We start from the raw sequence: 26,198 nt of genomic DNA, 5'->3' as shown, positions 1-26,198 counted from the left end.
ATATAAAATAAATAAATAAATCCTTTCAAAATTAGGAGTATTACAATTAAAGCTGCACAAGGTTCGACCCTGTGATGGGAAGGAGTAAAGTCAAACCGGCCTTAATAATATTATAAATATTTTAATAAATTACATAAATTATATTTAATACAGTGATTTTATTGTTTTTGTAAATTCTATATTTATGTTGCTTTAAAAGGATCTTTGTCATTTTATATATACGAGTGTTGTTGGAAATCATGAGAAAACTTTCATCCCTTTCTATTCAACTCTTTCTAAATGTGTTTTATATTTTTATATTTTACACAGACAACAAAGCAAACATAGCCTATTTGTTTGGACCTAGCAATCTGTGTAAGAAGATTAAGTTGTATCTTAGAGCTAACTAGTATTATTTATACTCGTACAGAAGGGAAGACGATTGTCGCTTGCTTAGTCAAATTACGAGCGTGGTTTAAGAAGCCTTTTCGGTCAAATTTAAATTTATAAAACCACCACTACTGCTACTAATGTAGCATAGCGAGTAGGGATCGTCCCAAGAGATTGTAAGGGTATTCGAAATAAAAGTCGGATTAGTAGGTTAAGTGATCAAAAGATTGGATTGGTTTGGTTACTTAAACTATGATTAACTAAATTAAAACAATGCAATAACAAGCAATCTAAATAGAATAGGGTGTAGAGAATAAGAGAGAGGTCTTAGGGTATAGGAATCACCACTAAGCTCTTCCTCTAAACATTTAGCCTTTAACAAATTGGGGGGAATTCAATGTTGTAACCAAGGTGTGTGTGTGCACTAACAATTGAAACAATGAGCATAGGTGGCATTAACAAGCATGAATTGTCTACTTAAGCTAGAGTGTAATACAAATCATCAAATTAAAGCACTAAGCATTCAATAAACCCACAATTGTAGCACACTTTAATTTAGAGAAATATACATCTTGCAATCAAAAAGCAAAAAGCATGAAGGTCTAGGGTTTAGAGGACTAGCTTAGGGCTTTTCCAAGTCCTAAGAGGAGAATTTAGCCACTCATGGATGGTGTCTTGCAACTCTCAAGGGTTATCTTCATGGTTGAATTCATCTTCTTCCTCTTTTCTTGCTCAAGAACCCTAATCTCGAGAGAGAGAAACTATGTCTAGCTAACAAATTGTGTAACAAAAAGTGTAACAAAAGTTGGAACCCTATACAATTGGTTTTAAATAAAAGCTCATTTGCGTAGGAAACAAGTCAGAAAATAGCTTTTTCATTGGTGCAATCTTGCAACCCCTTGGTAGGTGGAATTCGGGCACGCTTAGGAATTAAACAGCTCAATACTAGTAAGATTTCGATCGATCGCCAATGACTTCGATGGATCACCAAAGGTTTCGATCGATCGAAGATGACATGGCATGCTTATCTACACAACTGGCAACCTTATCTGCTTAGCTAGCACTAACGTGGCACTGCGATCGATCGCTAAAAGCTTTGATCGATCGCCACTTGGAACGAATGATAAGGTAGTAGTCTTCTCCCTTTGCTGACGTGATTGCAATGGATTGAAAGTCCTTCAATCGATTGCCACTATTCTAGGGCAAATTTTCTGACCTTTTCTGGAATTTCTTCTTGACTCCAAAAAGGGCTTAATAGGTTGTTTTTAGCCCATTTGAACCTTATTGTCCTGAAATAGATAAAAACAAGAATTAAAACTAAAACGGGAAAGTAAGATAAATGAATGGACTAAAATACCCTAGCTTAGGTGCTAAAATGTATAACATTTGAGCACTTATCACACCCCTAAAACTTAGATATTGCTAGTCCTTAGCAATGAACTACGGAAAGAAAACAAAGAAATGAACATTTACACAACTATGAATTAAAAAGCAATGAAAGGATAACACCACTTTCGTAGGGAACACGGTTGCATTTAGCATATGCAACAAGCCTTTTGAACCGCTAGGTTACCCTTAGTGGACGAGTGGAGTCTCGTAAGGGTTTCCAGAAATGATACTCATAAACATTAAGCTCTTTCTCACTTAAAAGGCATCAACATTCCTATGACGGCCCTGGATTTTCAAACCCAATGTGTCATGTACTGACCCATTAATGGGTCCGAAATGCGGAAGCAAAAAATAAGACAACGGTCTCCCAAAGCACAACACACCTCTAAGACACTTCGATGACCTTCTATGAGGTCGTGGAACTCAATGAGAACTGACGCGGAAATAAAATATAAGATAAATAACAATTTAGCCCCTAAGGGCAAAATAGTCATTTTACATAGAAATGACATCCCTAGAATGTATATCCTACACATCCGTGACTTCCCATGAAATCACGAAACTCAAAAGAAAGTAGCGGAAGCTGAAAGCAAGAAAAATCGGACAAAAATAGCCCCAAAGGCAATATAGTTATTTTTGAAACTATGGATTTAGGTGCCACCGAGCACACCGCTAGAAAGCCAATGAAAAAATAATCAAGATAGACTCGAGAATTGCATTATTCGGAGTCCGGACGAAGGAGAAACAGCATGACGAAGAAAAACGAGCACTTAAAGCTAAAAGGGTAAATTGGTAATTATCTAGGAAGATATGGGTGTAACTGAGCACACCGTTGGAAAGACAGCGAAAAATTAGTCAAGTTCAAAAAAAAGTTCACTCGATTTGGAGTCCGGACGAAGGAGAACGAGCGAAAACAAAAGTCGACGTCACGACGTCGAGACGAGCACCCCGACAAGCACCATGACATGCTAGGGGAAAAAAAGTTCCAACCTGAACTGAGAGCCGAAACGAGGTCCGAAACGAATTTTTCTGAAAAAACACGAAGAAGAAACCCCCTTTAAAATCGAGTTTTCTACCCTACTACACAAAGGAAAATGAAAAAAAAAAACTCAGTTTGAAATACCCAAAATGTCCCTAGATCAGAAGAGGTCAAGAGGGTCAAAAAGCTGCTGCTGGATCTGTCCACAACTAAGAGCAAAAACGGGCCATCAAACGAATTTTTCTGGAAAAATACGAAGAAGAAACCCCCCCCCCCCCCCCCCAAAATCAAGTTTTCTACCTGACAATATAGACGGAAATAAAGAAATGCACTGTAAAATGTCCAGAATACCCCCAAGAAAATTAGGTCAAGAAGTTTAAGATCTTTCCGAGTTGCTGCCAAAGGAAAGGAAATGGGGCTTCGGGAAGTTTTTAAATTGTCCAAATTGAACATGTAATCTTAAAATACACTCACAAGACCCCTGGAAGTTTCAGATCAGTCGACACATTTTTCAAAAAAAAGTTAATGAATAGTACCAAGTACTATAATCTCAAGTTTTAAAAACATATTTGTAAACTTTAGAATTAATGGTCCTTGGCCTCATGTCATACATACAAAATAAGCATTCAAAAAGTGTACTTAGGTACACATTACATATTTGGAATCAAGGATACAAGTTTTGACATATAAGGCTACAAAATGACAATTTATGCTAAGATTTGCATGAAAATGATACTTCAAGTCTACGAAACTTCTATGGCTTAGTGTGCATCCCAAATCAAGGTCCCTGTACCTGAAAAATGTCTCCACTATGTGGGTGAGTAATATAAAGCTACTCGTAGGAGATGAGCATGCATCGACCTGGCATTTTACAATTATATCACCTTAAGGTGAAACATGTTAAAGGGGCTCATGCCACCTAACGTCTATGTCAAAATGAGACTCAGGGATCATCCTAAGATACTTATGCAATTGAAATGAACAACGACATACAAATATACATGCTCAAGTACACTAAACCGTATTAAAACATGATACACGACATATAAGCATACATGTTCAAGTACCCTAAATCATGTTAAACAAGAAAAGCAATATCCAACATACATACACAAGTATTCGATATATATATAGAATACTCATAAATCAAGTATACAAACACAAGTATACTAAGCTAAACAAAATACGCACAAGACAAGTATACACGGCACAAGTATACTAAATGAAATTTAAACTCATGGAGCAAGTATACAAGTTCAAGTATACTAAATAGGATTCAAATACCTAAAGTAAGCATCAATTCTCAAGCTACAAGTAATACATGATTAACAACTTGAAATTAAATGCGAATTCAATAGTGGAAAGACTAGGACATGCGGTCGCTAGACCAAGCAAGTATTTTTGGGTAATTATGACCCACAAGGTACCACCTAGTGCGCACTTATGACTTAGAGGACACTTGTCCACGTACTAGAGCCAAACCCTAGCCATCACATAAATTATGTCCTCACAAGCTTTCCAAAATCAATAAGTTCAAAACTTATACAAAATCAAATGCAAGTTACCACATTCCATGCACAAGTAAGGTTGAGTCCACACAAACCATGTCCTAGAATTCAAGTCCAAATAACATATGACAAGTCATGTCCTCAATATGCAATTTATACACAAAGTAAGAATATTTTACAACAATTGAGCCACATTACCATCCTAAGCCACAAGTACTAAATAAGCTTCAATTTAGTACCTAGCTTCCAAGGTAAACAATTGTAATATTCTAACAAGCTATATACCTATACAAGATATATTTAAACAAGTTTTGCAAGATAATGATATCCTATATCATGCTAAGTCCAATTACCATTTTAAGATGCCATAAGTACTAATTCTACATCTAATTCGTAATATGCTCACAAGGTAATTAATTGTACTACATTTCATGAGATTATCACCTTAACATGAAAAGTCTTTAAATTTCAAGTCAATTCCAAATAAACTCAAATTAATATATGTTAAAGGATATAGCACGGTCTTCACATTTATTATACCCAAAATCAATTTAAGTGACTACAACACTTAAAATAAAACTAATTAAGCTAATTAATTAATTTTCTCTAGATTTTTAATCAACTCCAAATATTCTCAATTTAACATATGTTAAAGAACTCACCAAGGCCTACTTTAATATCACAATACAAGTTGATTTCATAATTGTTTCAACTATGTGGATTAATCTTTCACAAAAGATAAATATTAAATAAAATTTGTAATTCTTATTCAAATGCTTCCAATTTAATATATGTTGATAAACATACCAAGGCCTAATTTACTAGCATGCCACAATTTAATTCCAATGTGCCTACCATCATGAGAATTAAATCTTAAATATAGAAAATAATTAAATTAAATTCTAAATCTTGAACAAAGGCATGCTCACAAGTTGTATATGTTTATATAACAATCAATACAACATAAATATAAAACTAAGACATTCCCTACCTCAATTTGAGATGAAAATCTCAAAAGCCACCAAAATGAAACCGCTCCGAATCCGACGATACTTCGGGGTTTTGTCGGGGACAACATGGTGAACATTAAATTACAAAGAGGACCTACCAAAATCCTAACTTGACCTCAAACCCGAACTCAAAATTTGGCCAAAAACGGGTTCTAATAAAGGGGAAAGATGCGCGTCGCGAAGATAAACACAAAACGCAAAGGCCCTATGACTTTATAACAAAGGGAAGGAGGTTTAATTGAGAAAAGAAGGGTGGAAGCTCCCCTTGGGCTGCCATGGCAGCTGCTGGTCATGCATGAAGAGAGGAGAAGATGACTTTTTAATTTTATAACCCCCTATTTATAGTAAAACCCTAAAAGTGCCCCGAAAGGGTCCCACCGGGTCCAAAAAAGTTGAATTTGAGCAGACGTGCTCAAATGACAAAACTCTATGAACGAAAAAGAACCAAAATGAGAAAATATGAACAACGAAAAAAACAACGACAAAAACTGAGTCCCGAGCAAAGAGATATGCCTTGAACAAATTCGGCGGCAACTGGGGCCAGAAACCCTCAAACCGGGGGAAAATGACCAGAAGGCAATTCTAAGAGTACATGACACGACAAAAAGTGAAAATGAATCCCATATGAGGATCCAGTCTCAAAATGAGGCATTTTTGCAATATTTTTCATTAATTGCACAATAACCCCTCTCAAAAGGAAAAACTGCACTAATGACCCAGAATGAAAATATCTTCCAAAAATATTTTCTTAAAAACCTCTGAAATAAAATATCCCCAAAAGATATATACAAAAAACACCCCAAGAAACAAAAAAGTTTCTGAAGAACTTTGCATCCATGCCCCTATGGACACCGGGAGTAACCAGAGTACTTTCCTACAAAAGTAAAGATACGTATTTCGTGGAAACCACTTCGAATGAAAATACATGAAGTCAAAAACCAACTTCGAACACAAAAAGTGAGGTTATGCCAACAAAGTGACAAACAGGAAAAAGACAAAAAAAGGAAAATGACGAAAAGTGAATAGTGTCGAAAAACGAAAAATGTGGAAATGACTCAGTCCTTAAAGGAAGTTGTCAATCCAAAGGAAAGAGTCTCAAAAACCATTTCCAAGCACTCGAGACGACACTAAGTGACAAGAAACCGAATTCAGAAAAGAAATTTTAACGAAAATAATTCATTCGTAAAATTCTGAGGAAAAAGGAAAGGAAGGAAATGACCGAGTCATTACAATTCTAAACAAGTATTAAAAGAAAATTACCTCAAGTATGCAATTTTTCAACCATCTCTAAGCAATCTCCCAAAATTTCAACAAGCGAGTAAATATGGTCCTCCACACATCAAGTAAGATGATCATGCAAATCGAAACAACTCTAGCATCCTTCTTGAGTAAACCGGCATCAAATATGTTACTATCTTAGCAAATCAATGAAATGGGCACAACCGGTCTCAAGTTAGCACACAAATCTAGTACCAATCATCAAGACAAAGAATAAACCTCTTTATTTCAATTTATTTCCTACATGCTCTCTTTTTATTTCTTTTTCACTTTCTTTCTTTTTTTCTTTTTTTTTTTTGTGGAATCAAAGACAAGAGCATGGTGCAATGTAGTGATATCTTAAGCTTCCTAGAAGATCCATTTAACGAGCGTTACCTCAATAACTCCCAAACCAGACGGCTTTAGGGCAATAGGTGTAAAGACACCCCTAAGGACTTACAAGCTCGAATCAACTAGGTTACAAATCAAAACAACTCTCATCTAATGATTCACATATTTCCACCTTTGGTGAGACGTGCTCACTTTATTTGCTTTTGCTTTTTTTTTCTTTTTTTTCTTTCTTCTTCTTTTTTTTTTTTTTAACTATATTGTGTGGGCCTTCACTTTTCGGTGCGAAAATTCAATACTTAATGAGGCTAGAATCCCGGCTACTCAGTAAAAGGTTTGTTATTAAGCATGCAAGGTCATCTTGTTAAGAATGAAAGCTTTCAAAGCCTACTAGCTCAATTGGGATATAACCAAAGCAATGATCAACTAATCATGTACCTCACAAATGAATACTAGTGTGCGCATGTGCAAGTGTAGAACTCTAGAAATAAATCTCAAAACAAGCACACAAATAAGGTGATGTGGACCACAAAAGTAAGCATGATGACAATCTTTTGAAAAATTTACCCCAAGATGACATCCCAAAGGCATACAAGGAGTATTGAACTCACAAGTCAAACAATTTTTAAATTCTAAGTATCATGCCCTCAAAAGATTAAAATCATTGCAAACATCAATCTCAAAGCTCAATCATTCAATTAAGTTTCAAACTTAATAAAATGCAACAAAGCCATCTTACCCCCAAACTTAAACCGTACATTGTCCTCGATGTGTAATGAGAACAATGGAAGAGATGGAAATAGTATACCATGGTGGCAAAAGTCTATAAAGTCCGGTAATGATCCATTTTGAAAGACGTCTCCCCAAATTTGGAATCAACAACCTACTTGAATAACCACACTAGCTAACTCACATCAAATATCAAATGGAATAAAGAATAAGCAAATCAAGCATTCTAAAGCAATATGGAACAACGTGAAAGAGAGATGTAAGATCAAGCGAAATATAAAGTATGGAAGTATGCATGACTACACAAAAAGGGCATAATGGAAAGCCTTTTTAATTTTTCATTTTATTAAATCATGTAAAGAAACAAAATGCAAGAAAACATGCAATAAGGAATAGATAAAGGACACAATGTGTCGTGGGTACTAAGTTTAACGTCTCTAGCAAGACGGAGTGCTTCTTTGAACAACCCCCTTTATATATATATATTGTTTTTATTTATTTATTTATTTAGACAAACTATGCGATTGATCACAAAACTGGCGATCAATCGCCAAATTTCATGAAGGATCGATAGAGGGGGCGAATACTTTCAGTTTGATCGATCGCCAACTTCTGGCGATCGATCGTGATACTTACAATTTATACTAGTTGAAAATTTTGACACAGATGTACGATCGATCGCCAAGGTCTTCGATCGATCATGAGTCTCCCTGAAGGATAGATACCGAGAGCATGTTTTTAGGCAAAATGGGGCTCTGCAGACTTCGATCGATCGAAAAAGGTTCTTTGATCGATCGAGAATGACACAGAAAGTGCAGAAAAAACTCAAAACTGCCCGAAAACTCACATGAAGCACATTGAAACTTATTTAGACGACGTAAAAGATAACAAAAGAAAGAAATGAGGGAGGAATAGGGTTTGAAAACCCTACGAATGTTAGTGTTTAACCTCTCTAACAAGACGTTGGGTTACTTAGCTCGCATCAAAGATTTTGTTCAACATTCCCCTCTCAATAGGATGCAATGCATTTTGAGCCCCACCCAACAAACTATTCCCTAAGGAATTTATTGGATTTGGTTCAAGGAAGCTTTATGAACTTTTGTCAAAACTCAAAGATGGACTCTTAGGCTTCCATGCCTTTTCAAACTTGACTTTTGAAATAGAAACTTGAAAAGAGTCATTGGAAGATAAGACATTTGATTTTGGTACATCACCAAGAGGTAGAATTTTAACTTTCTCAATAATTTTCTCAACAACATTAACTTCTTCATGTTTGTCAAAAGAATTTGGGGTTGGATTGAAGATATTCAACTTCACTTTCATATAGCCAGAAGATATTTTCATTACCCCCGTCCTACAATATATATTAGCATTGGCGGTGGCCAAAAAAGGACAGCCAAGGATAACGGGAATTTGACTTTTTAGATTGGCAACCGGTTCCGTGTCTTTGACAACGAAATCAACCGGGAAGAAGAATTTATCAACTTTGATCAACACATCCTCAATGATCCTACGAGGCTTTTTTATGGACCGGTCGGCTAGTTGCAACACTACCAACGTGGGCTTCAAATCACCTAAACCCAATTGTACATATACCGAATAGGGAAGAAGGTTCACACTCGCCCCTAAATCCAAAAGAGCCGTATTGATAACATGATCACCAACAGTGCATGATGTGGTAGGAGAGCCGGGGTCTTTGAATTTTGGGAGGGTGTTTTGTTGCAAAATTGAGCTCACTTGCTCGGTAAGTAAGACTTTCCTAGGTGCTTGACTTTTTGATTTCCTCTTTTGTGTGCACAAGTCCTTCAAGAATTTTGCATAAGCCGAAATTTGACGAATGGCATTAAGTAGAGGAAGATTCACTTTGACTTGCCTAAACACCTCAATCATTTCATTGACTTTCCCTTATTGTTTCTCCAAACATGAAGAAGCTTTCAAAGCTTTCGAGAATGGAGCCTTTGGCTCATAAAACTTTTCAAAAGCATTGGATGATGACTTTTTTTCAATGTGATCTTTTTACCTAGTTGAAGGAAGAATAGGATCAGAAATGGAACGGGTGCCAACACTTGGTTCCATCGGTTCACTCTCTTTACTAGGTTCATCAACTTGATTGTCAATCATTCTTCCACTTCTCAAAGTGGTGATAGAGTTCACTTGTTCATGTATGGTACCTCCTGATGGGGGAGTTGTTTCCACCATAAATTGTGGTTTTTGCTCGGGATGAAGAGGCAATTTTCCTTTCTCTCTAGCATTCAAAGTGCTAGCTATTTGCCCTACTTGGGTTTCTAGTTTAGCAATGGATTAAGAATGGGAATGCAACAATTGGGTATTAGCCTCCAAGCTTCCCAAAGCCAACAAGACTTTTTCTTCAAAAGCGGAACTCGTAGAAGGACCTTGAGAAAAAGAATGAGAATTAGAACTTTGAGGATGAGAGTATTGATTCACATTTTGAGATAGGTAAGATGGACGATAACCTTGAGCATTGAAATTTTGCAAATAGGGGGGAACATACTTAGCTTGAAAACCACCTTGTGGAGGGTTTGCACCATCTCCTTGGTTTTTCCAAGAAAAGTTCAGGTGATTTCTCCAACCCGGATTGTATTGATTTGAAAATTGATTATTCTCTTGATTTGTGAAAGCGGCATTTACTTGTTCATGTTGCTCACTTTGAATATGTCCATGGGGACAATAGGAAGTATTGTGAAGCACACTAGAACATGTCATGCACTTCGGCAACAATGTCATTGGAACTCTCAACTTGACATAAGTTAGAGTTTTTCTTCCTTCCTAAATTACAATTTAGACCATTGCGAGAGGATAGCGATCTATGCATAGAATTTTCACTCATATTTTCAAATAAACGTCATATGTCATCCTCATGCTTGTCTAAGTATGACCCTCCCATTGAAGCATCTACCATTCCCTTATGGGTTTCCAATAGGCTTTCGTAGAAGTATTACACTAATTACCATTTTGGAATGTCATGGTATGGACACTTCCTAAGCAAATCATTCAATCTCTCCCACGTTTTATGTAGGAGTTCCCCATCCCCTTGCGAGAATTCATGAATTAAGGTTCGCATGGCATTGGTTCTAGAGGCGGGGTAATACTTCTTTAAGAATTCTTGTTACATCTCCGCCCAAGTGGTTATGGTAAGTGTAATACCCCTAATTTTAAAATGATAGTATCAGCATTTTAATTAATGGTTTTATTGTATTTCTAGTTGATTAATTGAATTATTTGCTTATTTGTTTAATTGTTAAATGACCTAATTGAATTATTTGCCTATTTGTTTAATTTGTTGTTTATTTGTTTAATTGTATTAATTTAATTGTTTTAAATTTAATTATATGCTTATGTGAAATTATTTTTTAAGGTTTAAATTGAATTAGTATTATTTTCATTATATATGTATTATAGTTTAGGGTTTTGTATTTTTTTTATGATATCACGAGGTGGCCGACTATTTGAGTTTCTGGTTCGTATTATAATTAGAATTAGGTTTTTGATTGAAGCCTATAAATATAACAATATACGTCTGCCTAGGGTTAAGAAAACCCTATTCAGTTTCACGAACAGAGAGAGAGTTTTAAGAGAAAAATAGAGAGAGGAAAGTTAGGGTTTGGCTAGGGACAACGGCTGAACCAAGGAGGGGAAATTGCAGCTTGCTCGTGAGTTAAACCAGGAGCAACAGAGGTCAGTGAAAACAATTAAGGTCACCGAAATTTTTAGAGATGACAGTTTAAGGTTTCAAAATTGAAACCGAAGGCAAGTTCCTATTTTAACTCCTTCCCTTAAACCTGTGTTCTGTGCATGCTATATAGTCTCCAGGAGTTAAATTAAACTTTAAAACGGATGTTTTATGCATATTAAATCATACTATAAGCTATTTTATGTTTTGCTTAACTTAAATTGTTTTGTTGCATAAACTGTTATTGATTATGTTGTAAATTTTGTTAGCAATTCGTATTGGAATTTGAGGAGTTTCTGGAACTATTGGGACTTAGATTGAACCCTAAAAATCTTTAAAAAGTTAATACAGATGGCTCTAAACTTCGCCAAAGGCGAAGAAGACAAACAGGAGAAGAAGGAGTGTAGCACGGCTCTTAGGGAGAGAGAGCCGGCTCCCTAATGAAGGGAGCCGGCTCCCTAGGTGAGAGAGCCGGCTCTCCATGAAGGGGGAGCCGGCTCCCTTGCTAGAACACCCCCACGAGTGTATTTTTAAGTTTTTTCAGACTACAGGGGCTAAAGTGTAATTCTGAAACTTATTTGGGGGATTTTAAATGATGTATAGAATATATTAAAGACCAGGATTATTGGTTTACTCTATGGTAATGGACATCATGAAATTTAAATATTAATTTGCATGCTATCAGAGATGGTGGAAGATTTAATTGCTAGTTTTTGTTTTAGCAAACTAAATGGACTAGCATGAAAGTATTTTTGGATGTGTTCAATTTATATTTCTGATTATCATTATATCATACTCTGGATTTTAAATGATGGACTATTTTAATTCTGTTCTGTCAATTATATGGATAGAGATGATTTAAATTGTTTATTTTTACTCTAACAATTTAAACGGAGGTTCTATGATTATAATCATATACTGGATGCATAATAGGATCTTGCATATATCTGACTTCTATCGTGCTTGTTTCTGGATGTATTTGATGTTCATATGAGTTGTTGCATCATTTGTTGGATTTTGTGGATTATATGCACCGGTAAGGGACGGTGGCATATTAGGGATGGATTAGATCAAAACGTTAATTCCTACCTATTCATATATACGGAATGGATTAACTAAAATAGTTAAATCCTACATGAATTCGTGTCTTGTCAACTAAAACAGTTGAATGATATATTGGATGTTTGTTTTTTTTTATATTCTGCATTAGGAAGGATATTATATATATACTTATGGTACCGTGATATAAGCTTGAGTGTCAGGATCATGGTTAGGGTATGTATATCGCCTAGGATGGATAACTAGACATAGTTATTGTTCCATGGTAGGTCTAGGTATACGTGATGTGCGATTTGCATGTTACCTCTATTCAGGCTGAGACAAGACTATAGGCTAGTAAGCGTCCTAAAGTATGTATTTATACATATATGGACTATTTTAGTTATTGCTGAGCTATCTAGGATGTATCTATGTATAGGATTTCTGTATGGATTGTAATAGGATAGAACTTGCTAGTGGGTCTGACCCACTCTTATTTTTTAGGTGTTCGTCAGTTCCAGGCTTAGAACTTGATCGTGCTGAGCAGATACAGTCATTCACTCCTCCGACTACGTAGGATTACTTTTTATGTTTTAGTTTTGGATTTGGTTTTGGTATTTTACTTTCCATTGGGTTTTATTAGGGATCCACTAGATGGATTCCCCAGTTGTACGGATATTGGAAAGTTTGGGTTATATTAATTTTAATTTTTGAGGATTTAATATTTAAAATTCTTTCAGCCTTTATTATTTTATTCTTAAATTCTTTTTGTATTCTTGCTTGTTTATATATTAATTGTCTGGTATCCCTCGGATCTGTGCTCGGACTTGATCACCCGTGGCTCTAGAATCGAGGGGTATCATAGTAAGAGGCCTCAAGTTGGCGAACCAATACTTGGCTTTATCTTTAAGAGTGAATGGGAAAAGTTTCAACCTTAGAACCTCCTCCGACATGTCCGTGTATTTCACAGTAAAGCACACTTCAAGATACTTATCCAAGTGTTTGTAGGGTTCTTCATTGCTTAACCCATAGAAATTTGGACACATCTGGATAATTTGAGGCTTGATTTCAAAATGGTGGGCTCGAAAATTAGGAAGCTGTATGCATTTGGGCGCATTATATTCATTCGGCACATAATGGTCTTTGAGAACCATTGGAACATTTGGGACTCGTTGTTCTACTCGAACTCCAAGATTAACTTGACCTATGGGAAGTGGTGGCACAAAAAGTGGCCTTGGCATTCCAAATAGAACTTGGCCAATTGGTGGTTGAGGAACAAGTGGTGGTCTAGGCATTCCCAAAGGAACGTGCATATTGTTGGGTTGTGGCCCACCATTTGGATGATAATTGCCTTGTTGGTCTACATAACCAAAGTCCTCAACATAATCTTTCATTGATATAATGAAAGGATCAAAATTCGGAAGAATTTGACTATAACTACCTCTACCCCTTGGATTACGAATAACGAACTCAAGATTAGGATTATTCAACGGAACAAAAGGAAAGTTAAGTGATCATCGACCATGCATACATAAATCAAGTCAACATATCAAAAAATATCAAACAAATATCAACACTTTTACTCCACAACAACAAGCAATCAACAATCAATCAACCTCCACATACATTGTTCCTATGCTTTCAACATTTAAAATAAGCGGCTGCGACAAGGACCAATGCTTCAACAATATAAATAAGGCCTTAACAAGGACTAAAGTGCAATTACGGTAAAGAAGTTTAAGATACACTCACAAAGTTTCCAAGCAATGCTAGTAACTTCAAGATTCAATGATTGCTTAAAGGTCCAATACGTGTTTTCCTTTGCTCCAAGTACTTAATTGATAAGTAACAAGTAAGAAAACAAAAATAAAAATAAAGACAAGGATCAAAAGAGTACTAATTCCTATTTTAATTCCGAATACGGCCATTGACAATCCCATGTAATGGCGCCAAAACTTGACGAGTGTCGCTTGCTTAGTCAAATTACAAGTGTGGTTTAAGAAGCCTTTTCGGTCAAATTTAAATTTATAAAACCACTATTACTACTACTACTACTAATGTAGCATAGCGAGTAGGGATCGTCTTAAGAGATTGTAAGGGTATTCAGAATAAAAGTCAGATTAGTAGGTCAAGTGATCAAAAGATTAGTTTTGTTTGGTTACTTAAACTATGATTAACTAAATTAAAACAATGCAATAGCAAACAAACTAAATAGAGTAGGGTGTAGAGAATAAGAGAGAGGTCTTAAGGCATAGGAATCACCACTAAATTCTTCCTCTAAAAATCTAGCCTTTAACAAATTAGGGGAATTCAATGTTATAACCAAGGTGTGTGTGTGTGCTAACAATTGAAACAATGAGCATGGGTGACATTAACAAGCATGAATTGTCTACTTAAGCTAGAGTGTAGTATAAATCATTAAATTAAAGCACTAAGAATTCGATAAACCCACAATTGTAGCACACCTTAACCTAGAGAAATAAACATCCTGCAATCAAAAAGCATGGAATATCAAACACAAGCATAGATTGTCTACCTAATCTAGGAATTGAAATGCAATTACTCTACAATTACACTAACGACAAGGAAATTAAACTAATTAACTAGGGGTGTAAAACAATCCATCAAGCATGAGCATTGTCCATCAAATCAATTCACAAGAGTATCCATTAAGCACTAATCATCCATAACCATCACTAGATTCACAATTTTATTGCACATAGACATGCATCAAATCTAGAGAAACTAGTGTAGAGACATAATTTCCAATTTAATCACACATAGACATGAAAATAAATTAGAGAATTAATTAGAAGAATTGATCTATACAAATTATAGACAAACTCAAGATCTATATATTCAAATGGTTAAGACATTTATTACAACATAGAATCTCTAAAAATGTCTAAGGTCTAAGGTTTAGAGGACTAGCCTAGGGCTTTTCCAAGCCCTAAGAGGAGGATTTAGCCACTCATGGATGGTGTCTTGCAACCCTTAAAGGCTATCTTCATGGTTGAATTCATCTTCTTCCTCTTTTCTTTCTCAAGAACCCTAATCTCTAGAAAGAGAAACTATGTCTAGCTAACAAATTGTGTAACAAAAAGTGGAACAAAAGTTGGAACCCTATACAATTGGTTCAATTTGATTTAAATACAAGCTCCTTTATGTAGGCAACAAGTCAGAAAATAACCTTTTCATTGGTGCAATCTCGCAGCTCCTTGGTATGTGGAATTCGGGCATGCTTGGGAATTAAACAGCTCACTGCCAGTAAGATTTCGATCCATCGCCAAGGACTTCGATGGATCGCCAATGGTTTTGATCGATCGAAGATAACGTGTCATGCTTATTTTGACAATTGGCAACCTTATCTACTTAGCTGGCGCAGACGTGGCACTACAATCGATCGCCAAAAGTTTCAATCCATCACCACTTGGAACAAATAATGAGGTGGCAGTCTTATCCCTTTGCTAACGTGGCTGCGATGGATCGAGAGTCCTTCAATCTGTTGTGGATGAATCTTTGATCGATCGCCATTGCTCCAGGGAAAGTTGTAACGACTCGAACCCATAGGTCCGAACCGCCAACCGGGTCCTTACTCGAACCTGAGGTTGTTTAAGTAAATGCCATTCAGTTATATACCAATACACCACTCTTACATCATAGTTATACTTCATAAGAACCCTAAAAAAGATTCCAAGGCTCAAGCTCAAACACACCAAAAGAAGGAACAAAGTTCACTAAAATAGCAGCATTTCGGTCAGCTGAAGTGGAGTTTCAGCCAACCGAAACAACCTCTGTACCGGTCGACCGAAATGGCCATTTTGGTAGGCCGGTTGTGACCTCTATAGGAACTGGACCTACTGGAATGATCGACCGATCGAAGTGCCCATTTCTTTCTGCCAAAATGGTCTTGCGAGCTACAGAATCCCCAGTGAACAGCCAAGAACATGGAGATGAACAAAAAATCCTGCTATGGAACTTTAAACTGAAAGAAACATATTCAAACACATGCAAAATCATTGTTTACAACCCCTCAACATCTACCCACATTATGATATTCATTACTTGAATTTACAACCAAAATCAAAATACATGAAATAACATCACTTTACAGTCCATGAGGCAAAAATTAAACTTATACATATGAACCATGCTTTACAACTTCATAAGTGATACTAGAACTTTACAATATTAACATGGTTTATAACTTTTTACAAAAGTCAACAAAATGATGGTTCCAATCCTGCCTAAAGTGGTGGAGGGTTGTTGTCCGCCAATTTTTTTCTCGAACCTAAAAAATGTTAAATAATGGGGTGAGCTAAACGCTCAATAGGTGGTGCCTAAGACACACCTCTTATGACCCCGTGAATCTACATAAAGAATAGATAAAAGTAAGCGGGATCATACCATAAGGACACACAACGACAACTACGACATCAAGTATACAAATAACGTTATCCAAACACAAATACACCACATATGCTAATGAAGTGCAATGTTATGCTAATGACATTCCCTATTTTCCAAAACCGTTCCATTCCATCTTTTTAAGCCATTAATGCAAACCGACCAATAGCGCCTCTATGGGGTTACGAAGGAAGAATCGGTTAGTTATCCCCGACCACATGGCACCTCCATGGCGTCGTCTAGGCCTAAGTAGTTCAATCACACTATGGTTTCTCCCTAGCTCCCTCTAGATCACATTAATCCACCGGACCACTAGGCGCCTCCTAAGCGTCCGGGTTTTCACAAACACTTTTCAAAGAAAAACGATTTTCCCCAAAATTCATTTCATTTTGCTTTTAAAACCAACTTTTCCCCATTCTTCCCAATGCCATGCATAATTGTCCATATATTATTCTGCCGTAAAGTGAAGAATAACATGCCTCTCAAATCAACATTCAACATATGCATACTTGTAATTAAATTCCCACACAAGTACATAATCCATGTTTCCATTTAACAACAACTTTAGCATAATAAGCATATAAAATATGAATTCTACCTCATACAAGCATGCTTGATCCAAAACATATCAATTAACACATAATCACCCATTCTATATACAACATCTAGGCAATTTAGCAAAAATTTATACAAGTTTACATGCTAAACCACAATTTATACAAGATTAACTCACAAAAGTACAGGAATTTGTGAATTAAAAACCCCTACCTCAATGGAGATGAAAACCCCCAAAATCCCCAAATCCTAGCCCTAATTCGAAATCCTAATGCTAGGCTAAATGGTGCTTGGCTCCTATCAAAATGAAGATCTTAAAAAGCTCTCTAACTTTGATCAAGGAAGTGCTATCAAATTTCCACAATTGCTAGGCTTAATCAAGCCTTCAAATGGAAGAAGAAAAGAAAAAGAAAAAGAAATACAAGAGGGAGAGAAAATGCCGGATAGAGAAAGAGAGAATGAGACCACAAATTGGTCTCTTGGCCACAAAGGAGTGGGCCCCACCATTATGTAAAATATCCCACTTTTCCTTTTCTATTTATATATATAGGTGTTTAAATAATTCCCACCACATAAATAAGCATGTCACCACAAAATTTTACACAAATAAATATGCATAAAATGTCATGAACCCGTGACACAACTCCCGTGCACAACGATTTCGGTAGCAGGTCCCACACGGGACCTTCCGGCCCAAAAAACGGAAAAATGCTGAAATGGCAACCGTTGCATTTCTAAGAGTCCTAACCTTAAGGAAATGTCTCAAACAACATTCGAACACTCTCGGCACACTCCACGGTGTCCAATACGCAAAACGAGAAAAAACGAAAATGCCCTTGCAAAAATAGGAAATTCGAAGTTAGGTCTAATTACAGATAGTACCCTAACGTTTCAAAAATTATACCAACATTCCTTAAAGTTAGCTCTATTGTAACACTTTACCCTTTCCGGTGACGGTCAATGCTAGTCAAAAACGATTTTTGATGATGTTAGTTATTTTTTAGTATGAAATATCACATTTGCCTTTACTATAATTGTAGAAACATTTCCACCCTTACGTTTGAATTACAAATTGCCCAACACCCTTAAAGGCAGTCACACTTTAATTTTTATGTGTATACATTTTCTCTCTCTCTAAACAAGCACAACTCTATCTCTCCATATATATTGGGAAAAAAAAAATATTCTCCATATATAATACTTATATATATATATATATATATATATATATATATATATATATATATACTAATTAATTCGTATTAACTCAACGTCGACGATGTGCTGGTATATTATCCCAAATCCGCGATTTCACTTTCATCTCCATGATTCTCAAGACATCCACCAAAGAGGACATCCCTGGCCTCTTCTCTACCACTGATCTGACACACCTGGCATGAACTCCACTACAACTAATCTCCTCTTATTCAAATCAACACCAAACCTTAACAAATTGACCAACCTAGGGTTTTGAATTCTCTATAAAATCTCAATCTTGTCCTCCGTAGGACTATTGATTGTGTCCAGGGTTGTGGTCCTTTTGACGGCGGCGATGAGCTTGCCGTCATCGAGGACAACTTTGTAAATAGAGCTGTGATTTCCTTTGTCAAGAAAGCTATGGAAGGAGAAGCCATTGGTGGCTGATTGGAGATCAAGTTAAGAGAACTCTCCTCTTTCTCTATTTTTTCTCCACTACTCTCAAGTAATCCACCACGGCGGACATTTCCGACCTCTTCTTCGCTACCGATTTGACACACCTGACATGAACTCCATCATAATTAATAATCCATAAATATGTATAGGTTGTATCAGAAGATGTGTGAATTGATGGGAGGGTAGATAGAAAAAGGAGGACGAGAGAGAAAAGTAGAGGAGGGGGAGTCGCGGTGGAGGTGGGAAAGAAAAGCGACAAAGGCCATGATGTTATTGCTGCTGCCGGTGGTGGCGATGCTGTTGCCGCCTTTGGTGGTGGTGCTACGACGGGGCCAATTGTTGTGGTGGTGGTGCTACGGTAGGGCCAATTATGGTGGTGGTGTGCAACCACTGGTTTTGGTGGGTAAAGATTAATATGGAGATAGAGAGTATAAAAGGAGAGAAAGGGGTGATAGGGAAAGTGTTTGTGGGTGATTTTGTCATTTCATATTTTGCTAATTTTTTATTTTATAAAATAAGGATTTCTTAGTCATTTAACAAGAATTCTATCGGAATCTAACTTCGTCACATTGGAGGGAGGTTTTCGTAATTATTAAAACGTTAAAAATGCTGTCTGTAATTAGGCCTAACTTGGAGGGAAGTTAGCGATATTTTTCCCTAATGTTATTCGTATTGTAAATTTCTTATAAAGTTGTGGTTACCTTTATTATAAACTTTGTATGTTTTTATATTGTGCAAATTATTAAATGTGTTGTGTAATAAAAAAATTTTACCTAACAAATGGTTCCAAAAATATTATAGAATCAATATTGAAAGTGAAACAAGTCAAATCATATTCTATGGGTTTGATTTGACGCGGTTCTACAATTTTGGACTTTCTCATACCCATACACGTAATACACACACATACACATATGGATACTATATATTCATATTATTCAAATAAAAAACTAAAATCTTAAATATGTATGATGATCTACACATATGGATACTATATATTCATATTATTCAAATAAAAAACTAAAATCTTAAATATGTATGATGATATATGATAAGTTACGTTTTTTTCTAATAAAAATCAAACTAAAATATGTATATATTAATTCATTCATGGTTGGATTTGATTTTATGGTTTTGGATCTAAATCGAAATTGAACCATTATCACAATTTTTTAAATATTAAAATCAAAACCACTCCATGATAGATTCAAACCATCGTAACAGTTTCTTCTTCTAATTTTAAAATCAGAAGCAAACTATTTTATTATTATTATTATTTTTTTGGGATGTGTTCGGAGCACCGGATTGATACCGGATCTCCCACAACAAAAAGGAAATCCGAATTCACCATATCCAGCTTACTCAGATGGAAATACCGTATAAATACACAGTACAGCTCATATTTACAACCTCGTTCAAATGACGCCATTCTATTGCGAATTTTCAGAACCGATCTCGCAAGGAAACCCACTAAACAAGACAAAATAAAATAAAGATAAAAAGCCTAGCATCAAAGTGAATACGAATTTGTTTTTTTCACTTTCCCTTTCTTTAAACACTACATATATATACATACATGCACAAATATATACAACATATATGTGCACGCATATATTGTATGTATATTGTATGATACTCACCATTAAAGCATTAGATGAAGGTGTGCTGTTGTGATTCTGCAAAATCCTAGGGTTTTTCAGAGGCTCTATCTACTTTGAAAATCAAATGGCGTTCTGGTGGCCTTTGCTCGTTCTCGGATTCGCTTTTGCGATTTGTAGATTCTTGCTGATGCTCATCCCTCCCAATGTGCCTTCCATTGATGTCGATGCATCTGATGGTACCATCTTCTCTCTCTACACACACACACACACATATATGCACAAACGCATAAATTAATTTTGAGGGTATTGTGATAATCGCAGTGTTAGATGAGGGAAATCAGACGAAGGAGAACAGTTTCATTTACGTGAGTTTCTGAAATGCAGCTCATCTTTTGTTTAATTTATATCAGCTTCAATTTGTGATTGTGTACTGCCAATTGTATAATTTCAGATCATTCACAGATTTTTGTTAATTTGTTTTTGTCATTATGATTCTATCCTGATAGAGGCTTCATGTGATTGCTTCTATCATTGATAGTATTTCTGTTGTACATTGTTTACATATTATGGTTGAATTGATTTATTGTACCTTTCCTGTAATCTCATGCCCTCTGCTTTCCTCTCTATGTGTGTATGTGTTATTTTATTTTTTATCTTTTTTAGATGATTTTAATTTGGCATAGTTCAATTAGAGTCTCCCAAACTGTCTGACTGTATTTGTGTTTTGTGATATACATTTTGGAGAGTGATTTTGTGTTTCAAGTATTTACTCATATTTGATTTGGGATTTCTTCTGCAGATTCCTTCAAAAAGACATACTGACAAAGTTCAATGTTATGAGCCTGCTACGATGAAATACCTGGGGTACTTCTCAGCACTGGAACCAGATGAGGTTAGTGCTGGGTTATACATGTGCCATGTAGTGATAAGTGTTGTGATTCCGCTAACTGGTGAAGCTATTAAAGGCTTAAAGCTATTCAGTTTACTCCTGTTCTGTTGCAGATGGGATTTCAATGGATATAATATTTGGCTTCTTTCATGTTAAATAAGTAGACCAAGGTTGCATTTATTCAGTGCTTAGTTAGGAACTCATCTTGATTCTTTATTCTCTTTCAGTCCTTCCTTTCCGGTTTTTGTATGAATTTTATTTCTGTATGTGGTAGTGGAAGGATCTTCGATTTCATGTTCAAATTTATGATTGTGACATATATAATTACATCACCTGCTTAGCTTTCAAGTGACATTTGCACAACCTATCAATTGAAATCTGGTATATCATGATTGGTGCTAATATTATTATATTGCTGAGATGGTTGTAATTTTTATCCATGTTTTTTTCTTTTCTTTCTTTCTTTATTTATTTATTGGCAATTCTGCTGTTGCCCAATTCTTATTTGCTCGAATAAAGTCAATTTCAATTGAAATGCCATCTCCCTAAAATTATTGATTGCTCTCTCTATGATATGCCTGCATCATCAATACTTAGGTGAATTATACATGTATTTATACAGACAGCCCTTGGGATGCACGCTTGTGCATATAATTTTAATTTTGGACTGAAAATATTAAGTAAATAAACATGATCAGGTCAAGGAGCGTGTGGCACATGCAAGGAAGGCACAGAAAATATGGGCGAGGAGTAGCTTCAAGCAAAGACGCCAGTTTTTGCGAATACTTCTGAAGTATATTATTGAACATCAAGAACTTATATGCGAGTAAGGATATCATTATTGTATTGATGGTTGAACTCTTTGCAACTCCTTAATGAATTCTTTATAAAGAAATAGTCTATCCAAGAAGTATATCAAGTATGGGCATGATTTATTTGTCATTTTTTCGGAAGTCCTGGCCGCATTTTATGTTTTGGTAATATTTGGTTGAGTACTAGAAAAGAGTCCATTTCAAAACGTGGATTGTTATTGCAAAAGGAGGGATGAATTAAATCAATGATGCATTTTGATATTCAAAGCATGGTAGTTGGGAGAATTAAAGTATCAAATACATAAAAAAAAGTTGTTTCCAAATGATGGATAAATTGAGGAAGTAATTTAGTATCGCTAGTATTCGAAGAGTTTAGGTATCCTATACGGATATAACCCACTTATAAAAGTATCCGTACTTCATAGGATGAACTATATGTTTGTATTCTTTGCTTTTAGTGACTTCAGACATAGTGATGCAATTACTAGGAAATAAACTTTAGAATGGTTAGAAAAATTGTAATGGCGGTCAATACACACAAAATATAGTGCAATTCATATGATGCTCTATATAAGATATCATGTGTTTTGTACTTTTGTATATAAAATGATCTTTAACATAATTACGCCTTGACTATAACTTCCAAGCTCCGATATAATTACAATGCATGAGGCAATAATTATGATACAAAGTTACAAACAACAAACTTTTTGTAGCAATGAATTGCACTATATGACTATATCTTATAGTATTCTATGACAGGTACTACTTTCAAGTTTGAAATAAAAAAATTAAGACTCGTCAAAACTATCTATTTTTGTCGTCTACACTGAATGCAGTCTAATTAGTACACATTTTAAAGTTTTAATGCACAGGAAAGATAATGGTGAATTTCCAATTGAAGGTGAGTATTTTATAAGACAAGTTTGCATGTATTGGAATTTGTAAGATATACTAACATACTACAAATATTATAATTTAAAATCATGAAGCTTGTTCAGCTTCATTCTTTATTTTATTTTATTTTATTTTTTTGATGAAAGATAAAAGAAAGAAATTTTGTATTCATACACTGATTGTCTAAATAATTTAATGATTTTTTAATACATTTTGCAGCTATGAAGGTTACTTCAATGAACTTGACGTCCCTCTGGAATGAATTTCTGCAACAAGAGAGGAGTTGAGTTGAGTCTAGTTTGGAGGAAAGATAGAGCTCGGAGAAGCAACTATGGCAGTCTTAGTGTCTAAGCTTAGTCCCTATTTATTGTAGAGATTTAGGCATCAGTCATGCTTTATCATCAAGATAAAGAATCCCTGATTTTTTGGGCATTCCTCCATGAGAGTACCACATAAGCTGTCAGTTATGAGATGATGCTCAGAACTTTTTTCCTGCCCACCAATCCACAGACCTCTGTTCACCCACCTTACTCTGACTCTGCCATGATGTCTTAATTTCATTTTCCTTATACACAGTACTTATATTCTCTATTGCGTTGCGCAGACCTCTGTTCCTAACTTTTCTTACACATTTTATTTACTCTATATTCTCACAATCGACATGTGGTTTCCGTTGTTCTAGTTTGTGTATAAATTTCGCCCTATCATATAATTTCCCCTATGCTTGATCTATCAATACAATTCAACAAAGTCCCATATTTAGAAACGGCATCCTCAATAGGTCTACATAAAAAGCTCTAATTTTCCATGTTGAATATGATGGAACATGTATTAGATACATAATAATCACTGTGAATAAACATGATTTGTTCTTTATTAAATTTCCAAGTACTTTTTATGTTTTTGCATATGTTATAGTTTAAGTATTTTTCACAACATGAGATACATGATACAGAAAATAAGAATAAAAAATTGATGTTTGATGAAATATGAAAATTGACAATCATGATTATAGTCAATTAATGCATAAAAGTTATAAGTCCAATCATCTCTTACAATATAAATGTATTAAATATTTTCAGGGTCATCAGAATTCACTGAGATCCACATTTTTCATCTATTTGTTCCATTTCATGGTAACTGTTATTTCAGATTAGTTTGTGTATCCCTAATTCATGTGTCATTTTGATTAGGATCTCTTCTCGTGATACTGGAAAGACAATGGTGGATGCTTCCTTGGGAGAAATAATGACAACATGTGAGAAGATCACTTGGCTTCTTTCAGAGGGTGCACGGTGGCTAAGGCCTGAATATCGGTACCTCTTGCAGACCTTATCCATTTTCTTTTTGTTGGTTGATTTGAACCATGAATATAACAAAATGGTTCTCTTTCTTTCTTCCATTCTTTTCCCCCAAACCATCAAGCTTAATAAATTTATCTATTAGTTGTATTGAAGTTCCAACTTCTTATTTTCTTGTCTTTGAGTTCCAGCTGCTTATTACCACCAGATGTGTTGCAAGTCAGTGTGACGTGTCCTTAAGGTTAAATTTTCCTCATTTTCAGGACCAGTATCACTTGATCCTCAATAAATTTTATGTCGAGAGCTGCATTTTTTTTTTTTTTTCTTTCATTTTCCATATGAAATTTATACTACCTAGATACTTTCATCTCTATTTTTAATTAATTATGCAGTCTGATAGTTTAGTACCAAATATCTTTTACATATATTCTCCAAGAGTTCCTCATTGTACGCACATAAAGATTTAGTCTCAATCAACTAAGCATTTTTAGTAACCAACAGGTCTAGCGGTATCAGACCCTTACTTCCCAAAAGGAGGTCAGGGGTTCAAGCCTCAGTGGAGACGTGTGTGTGAGTACCCAACTAAGAAAAAAGAAAAGAAAAGCATTTTTAGTAATAATACTGTTTAATTTCTTAATTCTTTTCATATATCAAAATAAATTGTGATAGAGGAAGATCCAAGAAAAAATTGACTATCATTAATAATGATTGCTGTCAGGTCTTCTGGAAGATCAATGCTTCACAAGACATCCAAAGTGGAGTTTCATCCTCTTGGTGTGATTGGTGCCATTGTTTCATGGAACTATCCATTTCATAATATATTTAATCCAATGCTGGCGGCAGTATTTTCAGGGAATAGCATTGTGATAAAGGTAACTTGTGTTTAGACTACCTAATCCAAGTACTAGATTGTGTTCTTTTTAAGTTCGAAACAGAAACATTTGGTTTTGCCAATCTGTAGTTCATTTAGGTCATTTGTTTCTTATGCAATAGTAGTATACACATCTACATTATTCTTTGGATGCTCATAAAAATCCATATTTATCATTTAGGGAAACTAGAGCCTGCCTATATATCTGCTGCATTGTCTAGCTAGGTCCTATGGTGCTTGCATCAGAGGGTGCAATAGTAGGTGCTACCAATGAATGTCAATGTTGAATAAATTCTGCAGCAATTTTTTTATATTTATCATGAATGAGTTGTGGAATATTTTGGAATTATTGGCGATAGATAAAAAGTTAAAATGCTGACAGAAGTGAAATATTCGAGGCACAAAAGGGATCGAAATTGTAGAAGAGCAAAAGACTAATACAAAGAAAATTTAATTGTTAAGCTTTTGTATGAGGAAGGAAATGAGTGAATCATGTGCCTATTTCAAAGAACAAGCAGAATTCTGTTCACTCTCATTAAACGTTGACTCCACTGCTTGTGAAACAGAGGACATCGAATATTCGACTATCTTGGGTGGACAGGCCTTAGGCCATTGCATCTTCCTCCGCAACATCACGCCATTGGCTGCTTTCAAGGTTCAGAACGCGATGCAAAAGCTCAATTAACTTGAACTCCAAATCTGTTTCCTAACTACTTGAGTCCAAGTACTTTAATCATCTATGCCATTGGGATTAAGATATATTTTTCTATTTTTTTTGCTATGATGTCTTTTTTTTTTTTTTCTTTTCTCTTGGCAACCTTGGCCCATGTTTCATTTGTATTTTCTCACAACCTCGGCCACTTTTTTGTGGCATCCTTCCTTCAGTTGTTTGTC

General features: G+C 35.4%; 1 protein-coding gene across 2 annotated transcripts in view; it reads left to right on the top strand.

Annotated features, from left to right (window-relative positions):
- Positions 1 to 20,396: 20,396 nt before the first annotated feature.
- Positions 20,397 to 26,198, top strand: part of LOC132293215 (aldehyde dehydrogenase 22A1) — a 52,580-nt gene continuing 46,778 nt past the window's right edge. The window contains exons 1-7 of one of the 2 annotated variants that reach the window (XM_059790593.1): positions 20,397 to 20,770; positions 20,856 to 20,899; positions 21,334 to 21,426; positions 22,122 to 22,249; positions 24,326 to 24,448; positions 24,935 to 25,003; positions 25,152 to 25,305. In XM_059790593.1, the coding sequence (XP_059646576.1) occupies positions 20,659 to 20,770; positions 20,856 to 20,899; positions 21,334 to 21,426; positions 22,122 to 22,249; positions 24,326 to 24,448; positions 24,935 to 25,003; positions 25,152 to 25,305 (723 nt within the window). In that variant the 5' untranslated portion in view covers positions 20,397 to 20,658. The remainder of the gene's footprint in view (positions 20,771 to 20,855; positions 20,900 to 21,333; positions 21,427 to 22,121; positions 22,250 to 24,325; positions 24,449 to 24,934; positions 25,004 to 25,151; positions 25,306 to 26,198) is intronic. The other variant, XM_059790602.1, reaches the window with a different exon arrangement.

Source organism: Cornus florida, unplaced genomic scaffold, assembly GCF_030987335.1.
Source record: "Cornus florida cultivar Cherokee Brave unplaced genomic scaffold, ASM3098733v1 CherokeeBrave_3.0.0_Hap2_Chr01, whole genome shotgun sequence".
In the NCBI taxonomy this organism is placed as follows: domain Eukaryota; kingdom Viridiplantae; phylum Streptophyta; class Magnoliopsida; order Cornales; family Cornaceae; genus Cornus; species Cornus florida.
Note: the sequence above shows the minus strand (reverse complement) of the source record. Positions and strands in the feature narration are given on the sequence as shown.